Below are 21,562 nucleotides of genomic sequence, written 5' to 3'. Positions count from 1 at the left end.
GTTCTGAACTTTGGTGATTTTATCTTTAGCTTGTAATATTGGCACGAATACAATTGCATATTAGTTGTATCACAGAGACTGAAACAAGTATTTCCACAATTATTGTAAAGTTCACTTTTAATCCAGGAAAAAGTGTACATTGGCTGGCATTCGGAAGTTTTGGAAATGAAACATGGCATGATATGACTTGACTGTTGTTGAGGCATAATACTCTTTCTTGCCTACATTCTTACACTGAACTTCATTATCAATATTGCACTAGATTATTACAATAGAACTTGTTAGAATTATTGCTGCAACAGCACTAAATTAAGCATTTAGAGCAGACGTCAACAGAGAACTAGGCTTGTTTTCCAAGAAAGGGAATATAATGAAGTTTTGAACAAGCTCAAGATCTCATAAAAAGGACTTGCAAGTGGGCTTGTAAATGCCTTTCCTTGAGTTAAATGGAAGTGGATTGGATTTAAAACCTTCAGTTTCTTAGTGAATGGACGGGAAGTGGCTCTAGGTATAACCTACTTCAGTTATACAGAGGAGTATTTTAGTGGTCAATGATACTTAATGGATAGACGAGAAGCACCAGGTGTGGAAACTCCCTGTTTCAGTAGGAGTCTGTCCAGTGCCAGTCCCTCAACTATGTTTCCTACAATACAGGCAGAACTGAAGCAGGGAGAAAGCAGGTGATATGGGCACAACCTTCAAATTCTGTCAGGGCGAAACCTCCCTTTAGCATCATTGTTGGGTCCAGATGGGGACATAGGTAGAGTAATAATAATAATAATAATAATAAAATTTTATTTTTGAGTCGCCTATCAGGCCGAATTAACGGCCACTCTAGGCGACGTACAGAATAAGATAAGATAAAATACAACATATAAAATACAACATAAGTCATAAACCTCAGACTATAATTAATCAAAACCATCCACAACTGTATCACAATCAAACTAGTCCAGCCCAGGAATCTTGTATGCCTGCCTGAATAGCCAGGTTTTCAAGGCTCGGCGGAAACTTGGCAGGGAGGGGGCATGGCGAAGGTCATAGGGCAGGGAATTCCAGAGGGTGGGGGCCACAATCGAAAATGCCCTCTCTCTCGTCCGCACCAGCCTAGCTGTTTTAACTGGTGGGACCGAGAGAAGGTCTTGTGAGGCTGAGAAGAAAACAAAAAGCCTCTGAAATACAGCAGTAATGTTGAATGACCTGACCATTAGCTGGAAAGAAAGTTAAGGATTTTTTTATCCAATTTCAGCAGCAGTAAGTGGGATTGAGTGAATGCAGTCCTAGCCTTCAGGAAATGGTTTTGGTTACTCTTAAATGATAACAATAAAACCTAAGAAAGACCTGTGGGACCTGAGGAAAGGCAGAAGCAAAGAAGTTCAGGCTAGGATGCCCATACCACCTGCTCCAGATAAGAGTCATTGGTGACCTGAGAACTGCTGGAGCGGCCCCTTCCCCACCTTTCCTGGGGTTACTTAAGATCTGTGTAACCTAAAGGAAGTCAGAAGCGAGGAAGGTCAGGCCAGGGAGTTTGTGCCATCAGTGACCAGTTGCCCTAGGACAGCCTTTCCCAACTAGTGGGCCACCAGATGTTGGACCACAACTCCCATCAGCCTCAGCCAGCATTGCCAATGGTCAGGAAAGATGGGAATTGTGGTACAACAACATCTGGTGGCCCACTAGTTGGGAAACGCTGCCCTAGGAGGACTACATTTCCCTCTACATTTTATAGCATTAACTTGTCTGGGCATTTTCAAATTGCAAGTCATCTTGGGTGCCTTGGAAGAAAGGCAGTATATAAATGTGATAATAAATATAAATGGAAAGGGAATAATGCAAGAATGAATTGGTGCCACAAGAGAGACTGCTGGCATGAGCTGGACGTTGCTCTTCTAACAGTGTATCTGAAAGCAGTTTTTGAAGGAGCTTATTATTCTGAACATATACACTGAACGCTGTGGTGTGTGTGTGTTTTCTTTTACATTGAAGGCATCCTTAAATGTTAGTGATGTACCTCCCTCCATTACAAATGAAGAATTTCTCCAAGATCTCCAAGCTGCTAAAATCTCGTACTCTCAAGAAGCAGACGCTAGGGTATTCAGAGCTCATGGTAAGATAAAATCCGCATGCACAAGAGTGCATTTTAACTGCATGTTTGTTTTTTTAACTGGGCATTTTTTGTAAGCCTATTTTCCCCTTGTACTTCAGGTCATTGCCTACATGAGCTGTTTTTGCTCAGGGAAGGAATGTTTAAACGAATTCCTGATGTAGTTGTGTGGCCAGGTAAGCGCTTTAGAAAGTTCTTCTCATTCTTCAAAGTCTTCCCTCCCTTGCCCCCTGAGATCCAATGTAGCAAAATTAGAAACTGTGAAAAAATTGAACTTGATCTTGGAAAAGCACTTGCAGATGTTGGCAGAATACAGAATCTTCAGTATTTGTTTCAGGAATGCTGTTTGGGAGTCTGCCAAGAATGTTGCTTATGCAGCATGGTGAAAAGGCCTTTGTAAAACACAGCCTATCCTCCCCTTGCCTGTCTCTTCCTTAATAGTGTCAGAATTTGGAAATAGACATTACATGGGCACAGTATCAAAACACACAAACGTGTGACAGAGTTGAAGCTTATTTCAGTATGCACATACCTTTAGGTTTTGGAAGATCAAATGAAAGTCTTGATTTGGTAACTTCAACCAGATATTTGCAGGCAACTGATTCTTACTAAAGAAAGAAACTTGACATATGCTAGTAATTTCAAGAACACATAATTTATTGTTTAAAAGGCATTGCATTGGTTCAAGATGGCTAGTTTTGTTTATAGTTATTGTGGCCTGCTGGCCCTTACCCAGTTGTATGCGTGTACAGCAATAGGCTGTTGTGCATGGTGTTGCCTGATAGTGCAAAGCCCTTTCCAGCTGCCAGGCTGTGTGACTCAGCCCTTCCCAAGTCATCAGCAGTTGTGCTCACTACTGTGTGTTTGGGGAGAGGCACAGTAATAAAAATCACCAAATCCAGCCATTTGCTCCCCTCATCCCCCCCCCCGGCACCCCTTCACTTGATTATCAGCATTGTTGCAGATGATCTAAATTCTGCTGAAACCAATGTAGCAAGTTGGTCACAACTAAGTGGAAACTTTAATGTCTAGCTTTAGCTGGATTGAGGTCACTGTTCTAAACCTTAGATATAGACACCTTTTTTGTTTGCCACAAAGCAACAGTTCTTGACAGTTTGTGTTTTCAACTCTTACTTGCCAACCAGTAAAAATGTATACTTCGGCATCTTTTGGATATACCCTTTTGCAACTCCATCTCCTAACATGTGTTATATCCATAACAACTTCAAGCATCAGTGCCTTTACCAGCTTTGGCTGGTGTACCAATTATGTCCCTTTCTAAGGAGTCGAATCTGGTCATGGTAATTCATTCTTCACTAACCTCCAGACTTGAATACTATAACACACTTGACATGGGGTTGCCCTTGAAAAGCTTTTAGAATCTTCAGCTAGTGCAAACTCCTGCCACTAGATTGACTTGCAATCATTATCTGAGTCCCTGCTCTGCATTCTCTCACCAAAGTTTAGTGGGTTTCTACTGGAAGCAGGGACTTTTCAGTTGGGGCACCAGTCTTATGAAATGTCCTCTCCAGCGGGGACCTACCAGGTCCCCAGTATATTGGATCTTCAGGTGCCAAGTAGAAACCTGGCTCTTTAGAAAGGCTTTTGGGCCTTGACTGGCTTGTTGGTTTTACTTTCCTGTTGATTTACTTCTATTTTTACTTCTTCGTTTTTTCTGAGTTTCAGCTAAATCTGTAATTTGATATTATTTAAATTGTAAATTTGTTTTGGTAGTTTTATTTGCAAGTTGTTGCCACTTTGGTTCGATTTTTAAGAAAAGCAGCATGTGAAAGATTTAAAATCAAATGAACTGATGATCTGGACTAGTTTTGCTAGCCAGCATTGAATATATTTTCATTTCCTCATCCCCAATATTGGTGATGCAGGGACTCTTTTTCATCCTGAAGTGAAAGCGTCAAAAATACTAAGACTTTGCTTACTTCACTGTAGTACAGTTGTGGCCTGTAAAGGCAAGCTACTGTTAAATAATTTTAATAAATATAAAAATAAGTTCTAACAGATATGTTAGGTATGTTTTTAATTCTCTATTTTTTTTATAGAATGTCATGATGATGTAGTTAAAATTGTGGAAATAGCCTGCAAACATAGTGTTTGTATCATACCATATGGTGGTAAGTTATATACCTATTTAATAACTTTAAAAGAATAATTTGTTTCCTTGTTTTCAGTGGCCAGAATCCAAAGTGCTACTTCATGCATAACTAATGGCTTGGGTGTACCCCAGTGGGATTTTTATATTTTGAACAGCAGACTTGCTTGCTGTATCACATTCTACTTATGGAAGTCCCCCTCAAGTTCAAATGTAGTACTGTTTATTATTTTAAAAATGATTTGAGCCCCATAGTTAACTATCAGGGAACTAACATTCAGGCACATGAGATAAAAATAAATTGATGTTTTTCCCATGTGTGCAGGAGGAACAAATGTTTCTAGTGCTCTTGAGTGTCCTGCTGATGAGAAAAGAATGATTGTTTCATTGGACACCTCACAAATGGTATGTGGAATAAGCATTTTCAGGCAATACTCCACTGAAAGTCAAATTGTAAAACTATTTCAAATATCAAAACATAATTCAAGCAGACATCTATTCCTGACTGGTGTGAAGGTTACAGAGAATGTCTTTATAATCCCTTGAATAGTTTTAGTTCTTGTTCAAAAAGTTATGTAGGCTTTTGTAGGATCAGTACACTTGGTAGCAGAGTGAAGATTTGAGCCTGGCTTTCTCATGTCTCTTGCCCAGCACTGACCATTATACCACATTGTCTGTATAGTGGGAGCTGACTATAGATACTGTCACCTGGATTGATAGGTTGTTGACGTCATAAAGCATTTCCAGTCTGAGTTAGGCAATTAATATTTGAAACTGCACAAGCATATTTCTTCCTTTTAAAAAAATCTTGGCTGTTGCAGGACTGTCTGTGAGTAAGAAAATACCTTCTGCTACTTTTAGTGTCTTTCACTACTCTGAAGATTTCATTTTCAAACAATATGCCGAGACCATCTTGATACCGATGGTAAATTGATATATTTTGAAGTACATTTTAATGTCCAAGACCCATCACATTGTTAAGTTCCTTTCAGTGCCTTAGACTTAGATTCTATAGTTCTTATATGAATCCATGGGTCTCCATTGCTTATGGATATTTTTGCTTTATGGTAATAGTCTACATTTTCACAGTTTAGTCCTGTGTTTATATCTTCCTGACTGCAGTCCCTACTGGCACAATCCTATACATGTCTACTTGGAAGTAAGCCCCATTGTGTTTAATGGGACTTACTCCCAGGTAAGTGTATGAGATAGAAGCCTGGGCAAGCTAAACACTGCTGGTTTTGTTAAAGAACTGAAAATGAAATTGTTTCATGAGTCTTGCTTTTGTTTCCTTGCAATAGAATAGGATTCACTGGATAGATGAGAAAAACTTAACTGCTCATGTCGAAGCTGGCATTGTTGGACAAGACTTGGAAAGACAGGTATCTTACTCCATTGAGAATTCCTTGTGGTTTTTACATCTGCCAAATGTACAGCATACCTTTTCCAAGTTACTGAGTCATCTGTGTCTTAATCATTATACAAGGGCTTATTTGCTCCTCTCCCTCTTCAGTGCAGCTGTGTCTGTTAACTTTTCTGTTAAAATGATTCAGCTTTCAGGTTAGATTTAAAATTGCAGTTCATGAGGCAAAGCATGTGTACATCTCAAGCAGCGGTCACCAACCTTTTTGAGACAGTGCTGAGGGCGCCAGTCACAAAATGGCTGTCATGGGGACATGGCATATCACAATTAAAGCGATTATAGCCATTGCTATTCCCTCCCCCCTCTGGACAATCTCATGTTTACCATGGAAAATCAGCTGTGTCTTGCAGGTCCCAATTGTGGAGATACAGCTGTTACAGGCACAAGAACCCTGTTTTCCAAAATGCCAGTCCTAAAGCAAAGCCTAGGCTGCTATCCTGTACCCACCTACGTGGGAGTAAAACCAATTAACACAAACATTTACTTCTGAAGTAGGCTTGTACACCACTGTACTGTAAGTTAAGTATACTTCTTAATGCATGACTTAATGCAATGACTTCTTAATGCATGCCATTTGGGGAGGGGATTCTTTAACATCCAGCCACACTTATTGTGTAGTAATATTTGCAGAAAATAACTTCTAGGGAGTACCTGATATCAGATGAACCTACCACACTTATTGCCTGGTGTCCAAACAACTTAATTGTCAGTCATTGTTCTGACTTCACTCATTGGCTAAAAAAGCTGACAGGCAAGAGCAGCCCGACTGCCTCATTTCACATAAATAGTTTAGAAGCATATCTGCACATTGTGCTTCACAACTTTCTTTCTAGGAGGGCTGGAAACCTTTTTTGAAAAAAATGAAAGCTCAGAGTCTGGGACCTCTTCCCGGTGGCACCAGTGAAGGCACTCACCGGCACTGGGTTGGTGACCCCCAGTCAAAAGCTGAGGAAGGGTATTTTAGCAATAGACATGATTCTGCTGGTATGTTGTTTAGGGAAGACATTGTAATGTTGGGCACCTGCACCAGATCTGCACTCATCTAAAATTTTTGTACACTCCTGACTTTCAGAAGAACTTGTGCTGATATTTGACACTGTTTTCCAGATTCCTGTAATGCTTGAAAACATGTGATCCTAGTGAGGATTAGCCTTAAGCTGTTGTGGTGCACCTCTCTGCTTGCTCTACAGCAACTTAAATCTGCATCCTGTGTGAATCAGGTGGAGCAGCATTGACAAGTTCCCCTACTTGCTTCTTCCCACCTTGCCCTCCTCCCCCAAGAAAAACTTCAAATGTTTGATATACTTTTCTGCAAATATTGGGGGAAGGGAGGAGTCTGCATAATGACTGCAATTCCTCCTGCCTTGGAAAATCCCATTTGCTCCAGGACTTAGGAGTTTTCCCATGTACTAGCATCAGTGTCTGCTGCCCTGGTACAACATGAAGCATGCTGTCTGCCCCTCTGGAATACATGTTTTCTTGCGTACAAAATAAGTACTTGTTTCTTTTTGGAAACATGGTTCAAGAAGGGTTTAATACACAAGTCTTCTGTGTCTATAATCCAGAATGGCTTGGCAGCTCCTGCTTCTAAATAGGTATTTATATAAAAAGCTCTTCAATAATGTTTTTAAAATGTTTATCTTGTATTCCATAACTTTAAAAGATCTGCGAGAAGCAGTTCTAATGATGTGCTCTATTTTATGCACTCTGCTTTCTAATTTAGGTTTAGCAGTAGCTTGACAAAAAGTATCCATCAAACCCTGTTTTTTAACTGGGAATTGATGAGAGTGTGGCACTCTGGCTACAATACTATACACGGTTACCTGAGAGTCAGTCCCATCAAACTCAGTGGTGCTTAGTTCTGAGTAGGAGTCCCAAGATGCTATTCCACACACAGCTGGACTGAGTGAACCATTATCAGTAACTTCACAGGCTTGAGAATTCAGTTACAGTTAAATTGGATTTTCAAACTAGGTATACAGACCAGAAATTAATCCAGGCACTGGTAACATAACGTTTAAACTTAGGTCAGTGAACAAGAAATTGGGTTTAACTTACTTCTGAACTGGGTAGTATTGGCAGCCTATCACAAGGAAACAACTCTCTCTTACACCAGTATTTTAAAAATCCTCTTCCTAATGCTGATCAGGAAGAGCATGCCTCTCAGATCAATCTTTGCATAAGATTATCTGTTAGAAATTTTCTGTCCTTTTCTCTTTAGCTATAACTTAAATTTTGTTAGTCTATGATTCCTTTGCTTGCTGGTGAAGCCTGGGATCATTCATGGTGCTTTCTTAAAAGTGATTTCCTTTGCACTTTTCCTGTGTAACTGTAACACATACTTGGTGATATGCTCCATAGCTGAACTTTAAATTCTGAATAGGCAAGCATGGATTTGGCAGAGATTAATGAATTATTACTATAGATCTGGTTAAAAACCATTTTAAAGTCATACATGCTTTAAAACGTGTTTGAATAGTTAACGTGATACTTAACAATAGACTTCCTGCAGAGGAATAGTCCTGTAGCTTTTTCAAATAAATGATCTTTGTTGAAAATTACTAACAGCACTTTTTGATGAGATGGCCTTTCATACTTTTTATATTTATATCATCATTTGATGTAGTGTTTTAACCTTTCCAGAGCTGTTGGTTTTTTTTTTTTAAAAAGTTAGAATTAAAATGCACAGAGCCTGTTCTCTTAATTTAAATGACATTTTTCCAGGCTAGTAACTTCTGATGTTTCACTAACTGTTCCATTCTTGAAATGCCACAGAACCTTCTCCCGCTAGAGTAAGGCATAATAGCTCCTTTTGCAGCAGTTTGAAACGAAAGCGATGCCTTCCATTTCTCTTTTGGGGCTTCAGTGATTTTCAGTGTATATTTTTATGCAGCCTGAATATATCCAAACCACTGTGGTCAGCACCTGAAGCATAGTTTTAGGAGGGGATGTGGTCTGGTAGGCGGCTTACTATAAACCATGGATAATGCCAAAATGGCTTATTAAAATTGGTGAAGGAAGGGCAGAGGCTCTCCAATAATGTTTGAAATATCCAGTATAAAATAATCAGCTGTGTTACTCTTCTGACATATATGATCTTGCTCAAAAAAGTTTGCATATCAGTGTGGTTTGTCACCTGATTGTGTTCATCCACAGTAGTTTCAGCTCAGAATCTGTCCTGAGGATGCTAGGCGATTTAGGTTTTTTGTAATTTGAGATTTTTTTTAAAAAAGGTTACGTTCATATTTTTATTTAATAGTAAATATAGTATGCCCTGCTACTGATTTGAACATTTAAACACAGTCTCCATGTAATGTGGCTGCTGGTGGAAAAATTACTTCCTTGTGATCAGGGTTCAGCGTTTCCATGAAGTATGAAGGAAAAGCCCTGTGGGTCACCCAGACTTTTCCTTAATAAAAGTAGTCCTTCCTTAATGAGGAAGGGCAGGATATAAATAATAATAATCATAATAATTATTAAAAGTAGAACTGGTACCTGAGCTTCTTTTTCCACATTCCTTTTTCCTGATGTGTCAAGCTTTTACATTGAAAACCTGAGGGTAGGGACTGTCTTACAACTGATTTTATAAGCCTCTCTGGGAGCCTTCCCACCTTTTTTTCTTTTCTTTTTTTGCTAAACAGCAGGATAAAAATTCTTTAAATAATTATTAGTAATTTACTGTATACTTTAGAAAGTTATTTTTGTCTGTTCACTGTGCATTTGGCTGCCTCTTACAATATCATAACCAAATTTTGCTTCATGGTTCCTGAGATCAACGAGCAGGCTTTTGTCTGTGTTTGGATAAAATTGGATGCTATTTTAAATCAAGATGGCCAACTAAACCTTTGAAACTTCAATTTTTGTCTTTTTTCTTTAAAACAAGGGGGGAAATCTGCGGCAAGAGGGGGGGGTCTATTTTCATGCAGGTTATGAAGTGGGGGAAACTGGGAGGAGTCTCAAAGGTTGAGAAGGGCTTTTCCAATTTCCAACGGATTACCCTTGAGAGAACATGGTCCTCAACAGAAAAAAAAGGTTCCCCACTCGTGCTTTAAAAGATAACATATAGTATATTTAAAAATTAAAACAAAAGATGCAGTACACTTCAGCGTGTTTGTGTGTGTGTGTGCATTAAACCAGAATCAGTTTGGGATGATGTCTCAATTGATGAATCGTGATTTTGTGACTGACAAAACAGAATAGGAAAAGATGCTTTGAAGAGAGCATGCAAGCTATGGTTTGTACTGATAATGGTTGGTATGATGTTTAAATTGATAAACCATAGGAATTGTAATGACTTGCCTCCAGGGACCACTGCACCAAGAGACTGCACTGCTGAGCAGTTTGGGGGGGGGGAAGTGATGAAGCCACTCTAAACCATGGCTTACCTGTATGTTTTGAGGAAAAATCTATAATGTCAATTCTAAACTAAGGTTAGCATAAATCATGGTTTCCTGTGATGTCTGAACGGAGCCATTGAGGCTTTTCAGACTTAACCAGAGTGGTTTGATGATATGAGCATGAGCCTCGGTCTTGTGCACCCCCTCTTCCCATGCTGAGATTAAGAAAATTCAATGCCAGTTTGGGCAAGCTGTAGCTTGCTGCTTTGTCTGAATTTAGCAGATTTCCCCCCCCCTCAAGCCAGGATAGGAAGTTTCTGGTCTCAATATGGGTAGGAGAACAAAGAGTAAGCATGCCCAAAGAAATGCACCATCTTGTGCTGTCTTAATAGCTGAGGTCAATCACTGAGATCATCTGGAGAAGCACAGTTAGTTAGACCCTCATGTTGCAGAGGTCTGACTGGCCTCAACCAGAAATCGGTCACTTAGTGTCGTCAGTCCCTTACTGTGGAACATTCTTCCAGCACAGATTTGGCAGGCATTCTCTCTGTTAACATCCAGGCACCTCCTGACTTTTCCTTGTATGCAAATAGACCTATGCAGTTTGCTTAAAATTTTCTTGAATAGCCAGTCATTTCAATAATTGATTTGTACACCTTTTGATGGTTTTTAAAATGTTTTTATACTGCTTACACTGCCCTGAGGGGGTGGTATAAAATAAATAGCCTTTTTGCTAGCGCACTATCTTGTAGGTTTCAGTTTTTAAATTCAAAACTTGCTACACTATCAGATATATCTTTAAGCTAGGGCATACCAACCCCTGCACCAGTGAATTGTCCCAGTGAGCATGTTGTAGTATGTAATAGAGCAGATAAAACTAATACAGCTATTTTGGATCTGTGTTTAAGCAATTCAGGGCATAGAGCAGCATCCCAAATTGCATGACTGAACTTCCCATTCCTTTCTTTCGCCCTGCTGCCTCTGTGCTCTCCTTCAAATCTGCTCCAGAGGGCAGTGGGGGCTGCAGGAGTGATGAGGAATTGGTTTTGCCGATGGTGTTTGTTTCGCTAGTGGAGGAATGCTGTTGGATTTCACCCACAGATTATTTTGCCAACAGTTGTACTGGAAAATGCTTAGGAGTTACTCAACTCCTACAGGGCATTCTTAAATAATTCCTCTTTCAAAAGTTTCAAGCACAGAATGTGGTTTCAAGCATAGCCCGTGTGAGCAGTTATGGGGCCAATTGACATAAGACTGTTTTGCCGAGCAATTTCATTGGGATAGCTTTGGGGTCAACTTGTGAAGGCATTTCATTTGATTTTTAGGCGGTACAGATGGCAAAGACAAACTAATAAAGAAAAATGAAACCAGTGACAAATGTATAGAAATTCCTGCTCTGCATAACAAATATGCTATAGTTTTGCACACAGAAAGCCCAGCCAGATGGTTGTATATTAAGAGACCTCTTCTTGAGAGAATAAAGTGTAATTGATGGTTCAAGATTTCTACAGGCCAGCTGCAAATCATCTTAACAGAATCATAAATAAATGCTTGCTTTATTGCTTTTTAGTGAAGTGGTTAGTTGCAGTCTTCTAGCTGAAATTGTGTCATCTGGAATGTTCTTCACAGTTAAGGTATCAGAATTAGGCATTTAGAACTGTGGGGATAAATAAAGTGCTTACTACATTCTGCTGAGACCTGGGTCGTTCATGTCTTTCCCTGTGTATATTGTCATGGGCATAGTACAATGTCAACCTGAAGTATATGGATACACCCTTGCAGCAGTTCTTGCACTTAGTGGTAGTGTCAAAAGTACTGCCATGATAAAGGAAATTGCTGCAAGCGTGAACCTTTTGTGTGTTTCTGTGTGATTGCAGGCACTGGCATACCAGAGAGTGTTCATGTGGGAAAAAAATTCATAGCAAAACTTGCTGTTATGTTAGGATTAACCATGTTAATCAAAGCCAATTTTATTATATTGGTTCCAGTTTTTCCTGTCTGTCACTAGAAATATCCATCTGCAAAACTGAACTCTGCAGGGGAAGTTGTATGTTGTTAGAAAATTGCCTGTTACAATAATCGCTTCTTTTAATGTGTCTAGCTGGGTGAAAGTGGTTACTGTACAGGCCATGAACCAGATTCAATGGAATTCAGTACTCTTGGAGGCTGGGTGGCAACACGAGCATCAGGCATGAAGAAAAATATTTATGGAAACATTGAAGACCTGGTAATAGTTTGTTCTTTTTCTCTAGTCTTTCAGCACGCGCTCTCACTGCATTGCATTGGTGTCTGATATTCTTGTTATGATCTTTTTATCAGTCATGGGAAACTTAGGCTGCCTTGAAATGCCAAATATAGCTTTTTTTAAAAATTGGAAGAATACAGTCTATTCCGTTCCAGTCTTACGAATGGGCAGAGAGACAAAGGAAGAATACATTAGCTGAGCAATAAATGTGATCAATGGTGGCAAATTTTGGTATAGACTGAAGATGGTTTGAGGCTTTCACATATTTGCATGCTTTTGTATATTTTCACTTGCATGTAATTTTAAGTGAATATCCTTTATCATACAGGTCATTCATATAAAAATGGTAACCCCAAGAGGTGTAATACAAAAAAGCTGTCAAGGACCACGCATGTCAACAGGACCTGACATCCATCATTTCATCTTAGGATCTGAAGGTATACAGCAACAGAGAATTACAGTACTTGTGTTGAAGAGCCTTTTTGAAATCTGTATAAACAACACATTGTTTACTAATACCAGTCACCCCCAGCCTGGTGCCCTCCAGATGTTTTGAACTAAACTCCTGTGATCCCTGACCATCGGTCATGCAGACTGCATATCCAAAACATCTGGAGGACACCAGGTTGGAAAAGGCTGATTTAAAGAATGAGACTTCTACTTTCTGTTCAGCTGACTGTCATGCAATTTTTACACAACACATTTAGTTGTAGACCTGTTTTTGTGTGGCATAATAATTTGTACTGGTCAGGGAAGAGGCTGGTGCATTTTCTTGGGGGCAGTGCTAGATTAGGAATGCCTCCTGCTTCCCACTAACCGTCTTGCATCTTAGGCTGCATTTCTAAACACACTTGCTATGGAGGTAGCCCCACGAAACTTTGAATAAGCAAGTCTAGGATGCTTTTCACTTTAACCACTCGCCTTAAAAGCCATTATAGCTTGGACGTCCTGATTTCTAGAGTGTTGTATTCTTAAATTGATTCCATTTCTCCTTTTGGGCTTTCTTTGGTGGTTCACAACCTCCTAAGTACGTTGGTGGCATCAATATTACAAAGCAGCTTCCAGATTTTAGGGTTTCACATGCATGTAAAATGTCGGATTAAGACACAGTGGCTGCATTCAGACATCATGGTAAACTGTAAACTCTTGTTTACCATGCATGAGTAAATTGTGCCCAGTGTGCTCCTCCCTGATCGTGCTGGTAAGAAACCAACCATAATCCCTGGCTTAGCATTATGTCTGAACCAGGAACTGTGGCATGTTCCACTCCCACACACATATATACGTATATGCACAGGACACTGCTAGGGCAACTACATGTGTTTGGCTCTGTGCCTACAGCATAGAGTGCCTGGTCTTCTAGAGGTGATGTATTTGCTATAAGCATCCAGGTAAAGGCTGAATTACAAGAGTAGAGTTTGAAAATTCTCAGTCAAGATTAAGTAGGACAGCACAGTTTTGGTTCACAGTGTTTCCAAACACTTCTCTGCTGAAGTGTTAATCTAATTTATTATATTAAAACCAGAACTCCAAGGAAACTGGTTTTAATATAATAATTGACTTGAAGGCATATAACAACAACAAATGCATTTCTAGATAGGAATCACGGTATTGTGAGTACCTTCAAATTGTAGTATTCTCCATTTTATTTGCTACATACAGTGACTCGGACATTGTGCCAAACTATGGATTGAGTTACCTGCCGTTTAGAACCCAGATTATTCTGAGCTAAACATACAAGCAAGCTATGGTTTAGAGCTGCTGGTTTGCTTTCAGTTCTTTCTGTTTAGCATTCCACAGGCAAAGTAGGGAATGGAACTATAATGTGTTGATTTTAGTATCATGTGAAGCACAAATCATGGTATAGACCCCAATTGAAACCTCTGTCTCTGAATCTAGTTTGTCAGCCAGTCATAAGATACGTCAATTCAGACATCGCACTAAGCCGTAGTTGAACTTTCTTAACCAGTTGGTGACTTCTGAACTGAGTTAGCATATTAGAATTCTTCCTAATGTAGGTTTAAATTAATTAATGATTAATTAACTTAATAGTTTTCCAAACTATCAGGAACCATACTTGGCCATAGGCAGTTGAGCACCTTCATACTCCATGAAACTGTGTCCCACCTCCACTTCCCTTGCAGGCCTGAATATCACACTTCCATTTGTTCCCTGCACTCATGCTGCCTTGTTCACCTTGTTCTCCATTATAAAATCTTGCTATCTCCCCTTTGTAGCCTGATGACCTTTCTTTTTAAATAAATGACAGTCAGATTATTACAGAGCACCTTCTGATGCTCTGCTTGTTACTAAACAGTGAAAAATAATTGCTTACTATATTTGGCCTTAGATTGCACATCTGAAGAAAGCACCCAACAGACTGAATGCTTTTGTCAAATATATTGTAATATTCACTATGTTGAATTTTAATTATAACTTTCTCTTCACTGGGTGCTTTGATAAATAATAGTTTTAATACCTCGGCATAGTGTTAAAGCTTTTATCTTTTAATGTAGTACAGTTGAAACTATTTCAATATTTAATCTCATGAATTACAACATTTCTGTAATTAGAAACCTAATCCTCACAGTTTGAGAAATACTGCATTAACTGTACACTACCATATGGGGGTGCTAGAATAGGCAACATTTCTTAAAGAATTGGATTAAATTGCCATGTGATTTTCAAAATTGACAGATAGGATTCTGAATTTTGCCTATTAAATCACAAAATAATTTTGTAAATCTTCAGCTTCAATAGCAAAATGATTATTTTCCTCTTTTTATAAAGGAACCCTTGGAGTGGTAACAGAAGTTACAATAAAAATTCGACCAGTCCCTGAATACCAAAAGTATGGCTCTGTAGTATTTCCAAACTTTGAGCGAGGGGTGGCTTGTTTAAGAGAAATAGCAAAACAGGTAAAGTAACCTTACATTCAAATTGTATTTTATTGCACTTAAAAAAATAAAGAAGCAATATCCAAATACTTTCACTAGATGGCATGCTAATGCTCTGATCACCTAACCTTTTTTCTCTTGAGGCTGAGAAATGTGTTGAAAGGAAAAATCTCCTTTTCAATTTTTAGGAGATACCTAAATTGAATGTTAAGGTCTTACATTTCTCTGGGTTGCTTCCCTGATTATAGGATTCTTTCCTGTTATAATTATGCAGCAGCTATCACTTCAATTTTTTTAAAAAAATCAATATAGTGTAAAAAGGATTGGAAATTTGTATTGCTAGCACCCTGAGTTGGAGGCTACATCTGTTCCACTTAAAGTATGCTAAGTCCTTTTCCCCTGAGTTCCCTTTTGCCCTTGCAGACCTGGGGCTGGTAGAGAACAGCAAGTTAGGTGACACTAGGGTGTCATCAGTGATTGGGTATATGTAAAATCCACACAATTATCTTTAAAATTCAGTTCTTGCAAACCATTTTGTTTGAAATAGAGTATCTTAATGTTGTGGATAACAATTCAAGAATATTAAGTTTGACAAATGGCATATAGGGTTACTATGAGTGTGGTGATTAAAGCTAAATTGTTTCTGCCAGTATTGTAGCTGAGGCTGTAAAAGGGTTCAGATGATACTTGTTATATATGTACCTGAACTGCTAAGAATACAGTAGAGTTGTATGTTCTGTACCCAAGGACAGAATGTTGCTCAGTATTTTATCCACATTTCTGTAACGTTTGACACAAGTCTACTGGGCTGAGATATGGGAGGAGTATTGGATTGTTTACTTGTCTTCTTCCATTAAATTAATTATCCTTACACCCTTTTTTGTAATAAAAGCAGTTAATCTACCCACATTAAAAAAAATTAAGACAATGTATGTAGATATCTAGGCCCCTCAGAAAGCTAAGTATGACATAATCTTGAAATATAAGCTTATAGAACGTATGAAGTAAGCCTAGATTATAAAAATAAACGGAAGGCACTTCTGCTAATGAAATATGTGCCCCCTTCTAATTTCTGCCAATTCCCCCCCCCCCCAGTGCAGCTCCCATACTGTTCCAGAACCTCCTAAACCTCAGGAGGCGCTTGAGAATACAGCAGTGGGGAGGAGGGAATTGGAAAGCCCCATTGAATACATGCAATTCTGTTCATCTGTCTCTGGATCCAACCCAGCATTTGTTTTGTAAAGATGTCACTTTATCCATCCCTTCTTCCTCTTTGCTATCTCCTTATATTCTCCTGTCACTTCCATTAAATAAATAATACACTTGCTCTGTACCTTTTCCATAGGTTGAAGTTTCTGTTCATTTTCCCCGCCTTTGTTATAATATTTAGCTTTTGGGGTACTCTTGTTACACCAAAACATGTTTGCATCCCTGTCTGCACATGGTTATCGTTTGTGCTGCATACAAGTTTTTTTTCCCCCAAAACACAACTGTGGCTTATTCTTTCTTCTAGTTTATTGATGATGCAGGGGAAAAATACTTTTTTTCACAATCATGGGGCATTATCAATATGTCCTAGAAGGTATACCAACTCTTTCCTCACTTCACTTGGATACCTGTTCCCTATTCTTCCAAGACGTTTTAAAAATCTTACATAACATTTATCCTCCAATAGCACTGTTTGTATGTCTAAACTATATACCTTTGAGACTGGACAGACTACAGTCTGACGTTATCAAAGGCCACATGTTGACCTAATGTAATACAATGTAAATTTTAGAGATTGCATTAATCTTTCTCAGTCTTGGCCTCTGTGGTAAGACTTTCATCATATAGTGTAAAAAAAAAAAAGCACATTCTGTATCTCCTTTATAGATATCCAGTAGCTAACTGTAAGTGGACAGCAATATTTTTCCCATGCCAATTTTTTTCTCTATGCTATTTACGTAATTGCTATATTTTCTATTGATGTTCTTTATTAATGTGCAACTTGTCTATTTATAGCAATGTGCTCCTGCATCCATTCGCCTTATGGACAATGAACAATTTCAGTTTGGTAAGTTTTTACTTATTTCTCTCAAGATTAGTTTTTGTAAACTTATGCCAGGCATTGTGGTCTAATAGCAGACTTCCTTTGACCATGGGTAAGGAATTGAAAATGAAAAGTAGGCGTGTGTGCCTCCTTCTTCCCATACTCCCTTCTCATGCGCCATTGCCGCCATTGCACACCTCTCCCAAGCCTGTTGCCAGTAACCATGGTCCATTGTAATAGCCAAAATCCAGAGAACTGCGCAACTAGTTCTGCATGCCCAAGGGAGTTTTGGGATTGTGTTTCATGAGCATCCACTGCTGCCTAGCAAACTGCCTTTAAAATTAAGGTGACATCTCAGCTACAGAAGAGTGGGGGGAAAGTCAAAAATCCCATAGGGCATGCTGAAGAACTTGGGCTCTTTAAATCCAGCCTTAGTTATATCTTACCAGCATTTGGAACTCTGATTTAAAGGGAAGAGGGCACAATCTGCAGCTGGTTCTTAGTTCCTTAATATGGTTAAGGAACAGATAGTGTTGTATATGCACCAGTCCTGTCTTTCTCATTTGTTCATTCCTTTGTGCCATTCATCACTGACTTCAGATGGAGAGATTACACAGTATGGATACTTTAGAGTAGGGCCCCGCTTCTCGGCACCCCACTTTTCGGCACTCTGCTAATACGGCGCCAGCAGGGCAATCATCTGGAGGAGGGGGTGGAGCTTCCTGCTCTCCAGCTGATCTCGCCGGAGGAGGGGAAGATCAGCTGTAGAGAGCTACAGCTGATCATCTTCTCCTCGGGGCGATCAGACTCCCGCATGAGCTGATTGCACCAGAGGAGGGGAAGATCAGCTGTAGCGCTCTACAGCTGATCTCCTCCTCCTCCAGCACAATCAGCAGGTTAGGTTCTAGACCCCCCACGCTACAGCTGATCCGCTTTTTGGCAGTTTTCGCTTTTCGGTGGGGGTCTGGAACCTAACCTGCCATATGAGTGGGGCCCTACTATATTTGCTTCCCTTCTGCCCCCCGCTGGGCTCTAAATGGTTCACATAAAATCCAGTAGAGACAAATACATTTTACAAAATAAGGATTGGAATGTTAAATTGATTGGTTTTTCTTGGTTTAATCAATTTAATCCCTTTGTATCAACTAACTGGTTGGCACCTAACTAAGGGGCACCTTGTTAATAGCGCAACACTTAAAAAAATATTTAAACATGTGCCTTCCGTTTTATCTTGGCATTCCTATCTTTTCTCACACAACAGGAAATACCACTTCATACGTGCATCATCTAAAAACAAAACACACTTAATTCTTCAACACTATTGGTTAATGAACATGGATATTTATGAACCTTTAATCAATTAAGTCTCACATAATTTTTCAATTAAGACTTCTTTAATTGGGTGACAGCCGTAAGAGATTTTCTAAAGCCTGCCAACAAGTAGGCCACATAAAGCATAGTAGCAGCAGTCATTGTCCTAGCCAGCTTCTCCAAGAGCTTGTTGAAATAATACCCATCCTCTTGTGACCCTAATATCTGTTTCCCTCTACATCCCTACTAATACTTTGTCAGTTCATTCTCTTGTTGAATAAAATTCAGAATCCTCTTGGGTGAACAGTTGACTGAGGAAGTAGACTTTTGGCTGAAGTTTAGGAACTGAGAGTATTTGAAACTAGATTGTTTGTTTACAGTTCATTTACAGTTCTAGGGTTGCATTCACAGTAGTAGGTGGAAACAGCACAAGAAAACTTTCCAGGTGTGTTTCCAGCCAGATCTGTGGTACTTGAACAAAGTAATGAGCAGGGTGGTATGTTACATGGGGGAGGAAATCTTTCTCCTCCCAATTCAGACTTGTCAGCAAAAGCTAGATGATATAGACTAAAATCTGTGACTGGTTAAAAATCTCATAGCATTGTGCCAAAGTATACAATTGTTACAGAAGTAGTCATGACAGATCTCTCCTTTCTTACGTGGACAAAAAACTTTCTGCTGGATGAAAAGCTGTTCAACAAAGAGAACAGCAGCACCAGATAAACAACTAAATTAATTGAAATGCGTGACTATACAAGTAGCATTTAAACAAACAAAAGGAGACAATCCCACCAATCTGTCATGCAAAGGGAGAGAGTTGCAAAGGCTCCCATTTTGATATTCATCTGTTGGCACCCAAAGAATGGAACTTCTAGATATTACTGATTTTTTAAATGTCTTGCATATATGTCTGAAGATGTATATCTACATTAGGTTCCATAAATCCTTTGTCACAATGTTAATGTTTATTTTGCTACGAGACAGAGCACTTACTAATGAAAAATGTCATTAAGCTCCAATTTTCCAGTCATATTCCAAATTAAAAGTCTGGACTCTATTGTTGTTGCTGTTGTCTTATTTTTTTTCCTTTTTCCTAACCCTGCTAAGGACATGCTCTTAAACCACAAGTTTCTTCAATTTTTACATCACTTTTGGATGGTTTGAAAAAATTCTACATTACAAAGGTATTTAATTTTATTCTCAACCTTTAATTGATTCAGATTCTAAAAGCTTTGGGCACACATTCTTCCACAAAGGGTAGCTTTTTGAAGCAAAAACACTGTATAAGCTGCATGTTAAGTCTTCTCTTGTCTCCCCCCCCCCCAAATCTCAACCTAGATTTTTTAAAATGAGAGAAGAGAGAGGTGGGAACATCTGTTCTGATGTCAGAAATGCCACATTTATCTGAATGTGGCATCTCCTTGAATGTGCAAGAGATGTCATTCATTCTACCTTCAGTGGTGGGGGAAGAAAAAGGAGAAACCATACAAGCCCACAGTGTGTTCCTGGCAATCTTGGAGTTTGAGTTTTAATTCTGTATATCGCATAAGAAGCAAAATTCTTGAACTTGAAAATTTCAAAATCAAATTAATTTCATCATGAATTCAGTTCTTCTCAAACACCCACATGGCATTGGTTATATAAAATTAAATGATGGCAGCATATAGAATGATGGATGTTGTACAACACGTCAGTTATGTATTTTTTCCCTAGCTGAGTTTCTAAACGTGAATTTTTGTTCTCTTGCCGGCTCCTTCTTTAGTGTTTCTTTTAAGTAACACTTCTAAATTTTTGCCATTTTACTTTGAAATATGCCCCTCGTTTGTGTCTTAGTACTGCAGTGACTGGTTATAAGGAGTCCTTAAAGTTCCTATTTAAAAGTGATGGCAACTCTGATTCTTAGGGGAGCTAGGGAAGATGGTGCACATACGAGAGTAAAGCCTAAAGGTAATTTACATATCAATTACTGGTTACCAGTGGACAACATAAAAGCTCAAGAGAGGCTTTATGTCTGTAAAACAGCTTAAAAAGTTCTTGCCCTAGCATATGATTATTGACAACCAAATGCTACTTGCTTGCTCCAACTAGTATTGGTCTTCTAGAATTCTAGAAGCTTTCAGAATTGACTAGTGGGTAGCGTTGTAAGTAGTAATTAAAGGCCAGAAGAATTTTTTAAAATCCATGTTTTAGTTTGAAATAAACTGTTCACCGTTTAATCCAACTTTAATCCTTAAGGTAAAATTGATTTTGGATGGCCACTACACCAAGTGAGTAATGTACTGATTCACTGAATCATGAATCAAACACTGATTTCTCCTATGCATGTCAATTGCTCTCCATGTCCCAGGAAACCTTCAAAATGTGAGCTGAACCAGGAGATGAATTGCAGTCCCAACTCCTGATGGGAACAGCCACAAAGTGGCACTATGCAAAAAAATCTATTTATGGCAGCTGCTTCATGCTACCACAGTCACCTGCTAAACTGCTTATGAATCTGCTTTAGAAACTGTACTGTACCATGTTTAAAATAATTTATGAAAATGAGTGTATTGTAAATTACTCTAAATAGTAGATTGACATGAGAAATGATACCTTGCTGTACATATTACCATAATATAATGGGGGTGCCTGTTTTTCCGCAGTTCAAAGGATTTGATCCCAATCTGTTATGTGTTGCTACCTTGCTTTTTGAGGGCGACAGAGAGAAAGTTCTTCAGCATGAAAAGCAAGTTTATGATATTGCTGCAAAATTTGGGTATGATTTCTGAAAGCTTCATATCTAGTAGTTAAACAATATCTTGGAAAGTCTGAAATCTTTGAAAAGCTAAATACTGAAGATATTTTATTTTCATTTATGAAAATCATGAGGTATCACATGTTTTTTAATAATATAGAACCATTTTGAAAAGTGAGAATGAAATTGTAGACATTAACTAAAAGGATTTCATTACCCATTGTGTAGAAATGTACCTGAAAAGACAAAATAGTAATTTGAATTTGCTTAAGGATAAATGTTTGTTGGGGCTTAACTATTATATACAATTCTGTACATTTTGCCATGGTCCAGTTGAAGTCAGGGCTGTTTCCTTTCTCTTTAACATAG

The 21,562-nt window shown here is 38.8% G+C and overlaps 1 protein-coding gene across 1 annotated transcript in view; it reads left to right on the top strand.

Annotated features, from left to right (window-relative positions):
- The window catches only part of AGPS (alkylglycerone phosphate synthase), a 73,728-nt gene that overhangs the window by 31,652 nt on the left and 20,514 nt on the right, over positions 1–21,562 (top strand). Inside the window, exons 4-14 of the mRNA XM_061608381.1 lie at positions 1,987–2,107; positions 2,206–2,280; positions 4,165–4,236; positions 4,540–4,619; positions 5,516–5,596; positions 12,076–12,201; positions 12,548–12,656; positions 15,010–15,137; positions 17,121–17,172; positions 19,567–19,643; positions 21,102–21,214. Of these exons, the coding sequence (XP_061464365.1) occupies positions 1,987–2,107; positions 2,206–2,280; positions 4,165–4,236; positions 4,540–4,619; positions 5,516–5,596; positions 12,076–12,201; positions 12,548–12,656; positions 15,010–15,137; positions 17,121–17,172; positions 19,567–19,643; positions 21,102–21,214 (1,034 nt within the window). The remainder of the gene's footprint in view (positions 1–1,986; positions 2,108–2,205; positions 2,281–4,164; positions 4,237–4,539; positions 4,620–5,515; positions 5,597–12,075; positions 12,202–12,547; positions 12,657–15,009; positions 15,138–17,120; positions 17,173–19,566; positions 19,644–21,101; positions 21,215–21,562) is intronic.

This window comes from Rhineura floridana, chromosome 2 (assembly GCF_030035675.1).
Source record: "Rhineura floridana isolate rRhiFlo1 chromosome 2, rRhiFlo1.hap2, whole genome shotgun sequence".
Lineage (NCBI taxonomy): Eukaryota > Metazoa > Chordata > Lepidosauria > Squamata > Rhineuridae > Rhineura > Rhineura floridana.
This window is presented reverse-complemented; position numbering and strand designations above follow the sequence as displayed.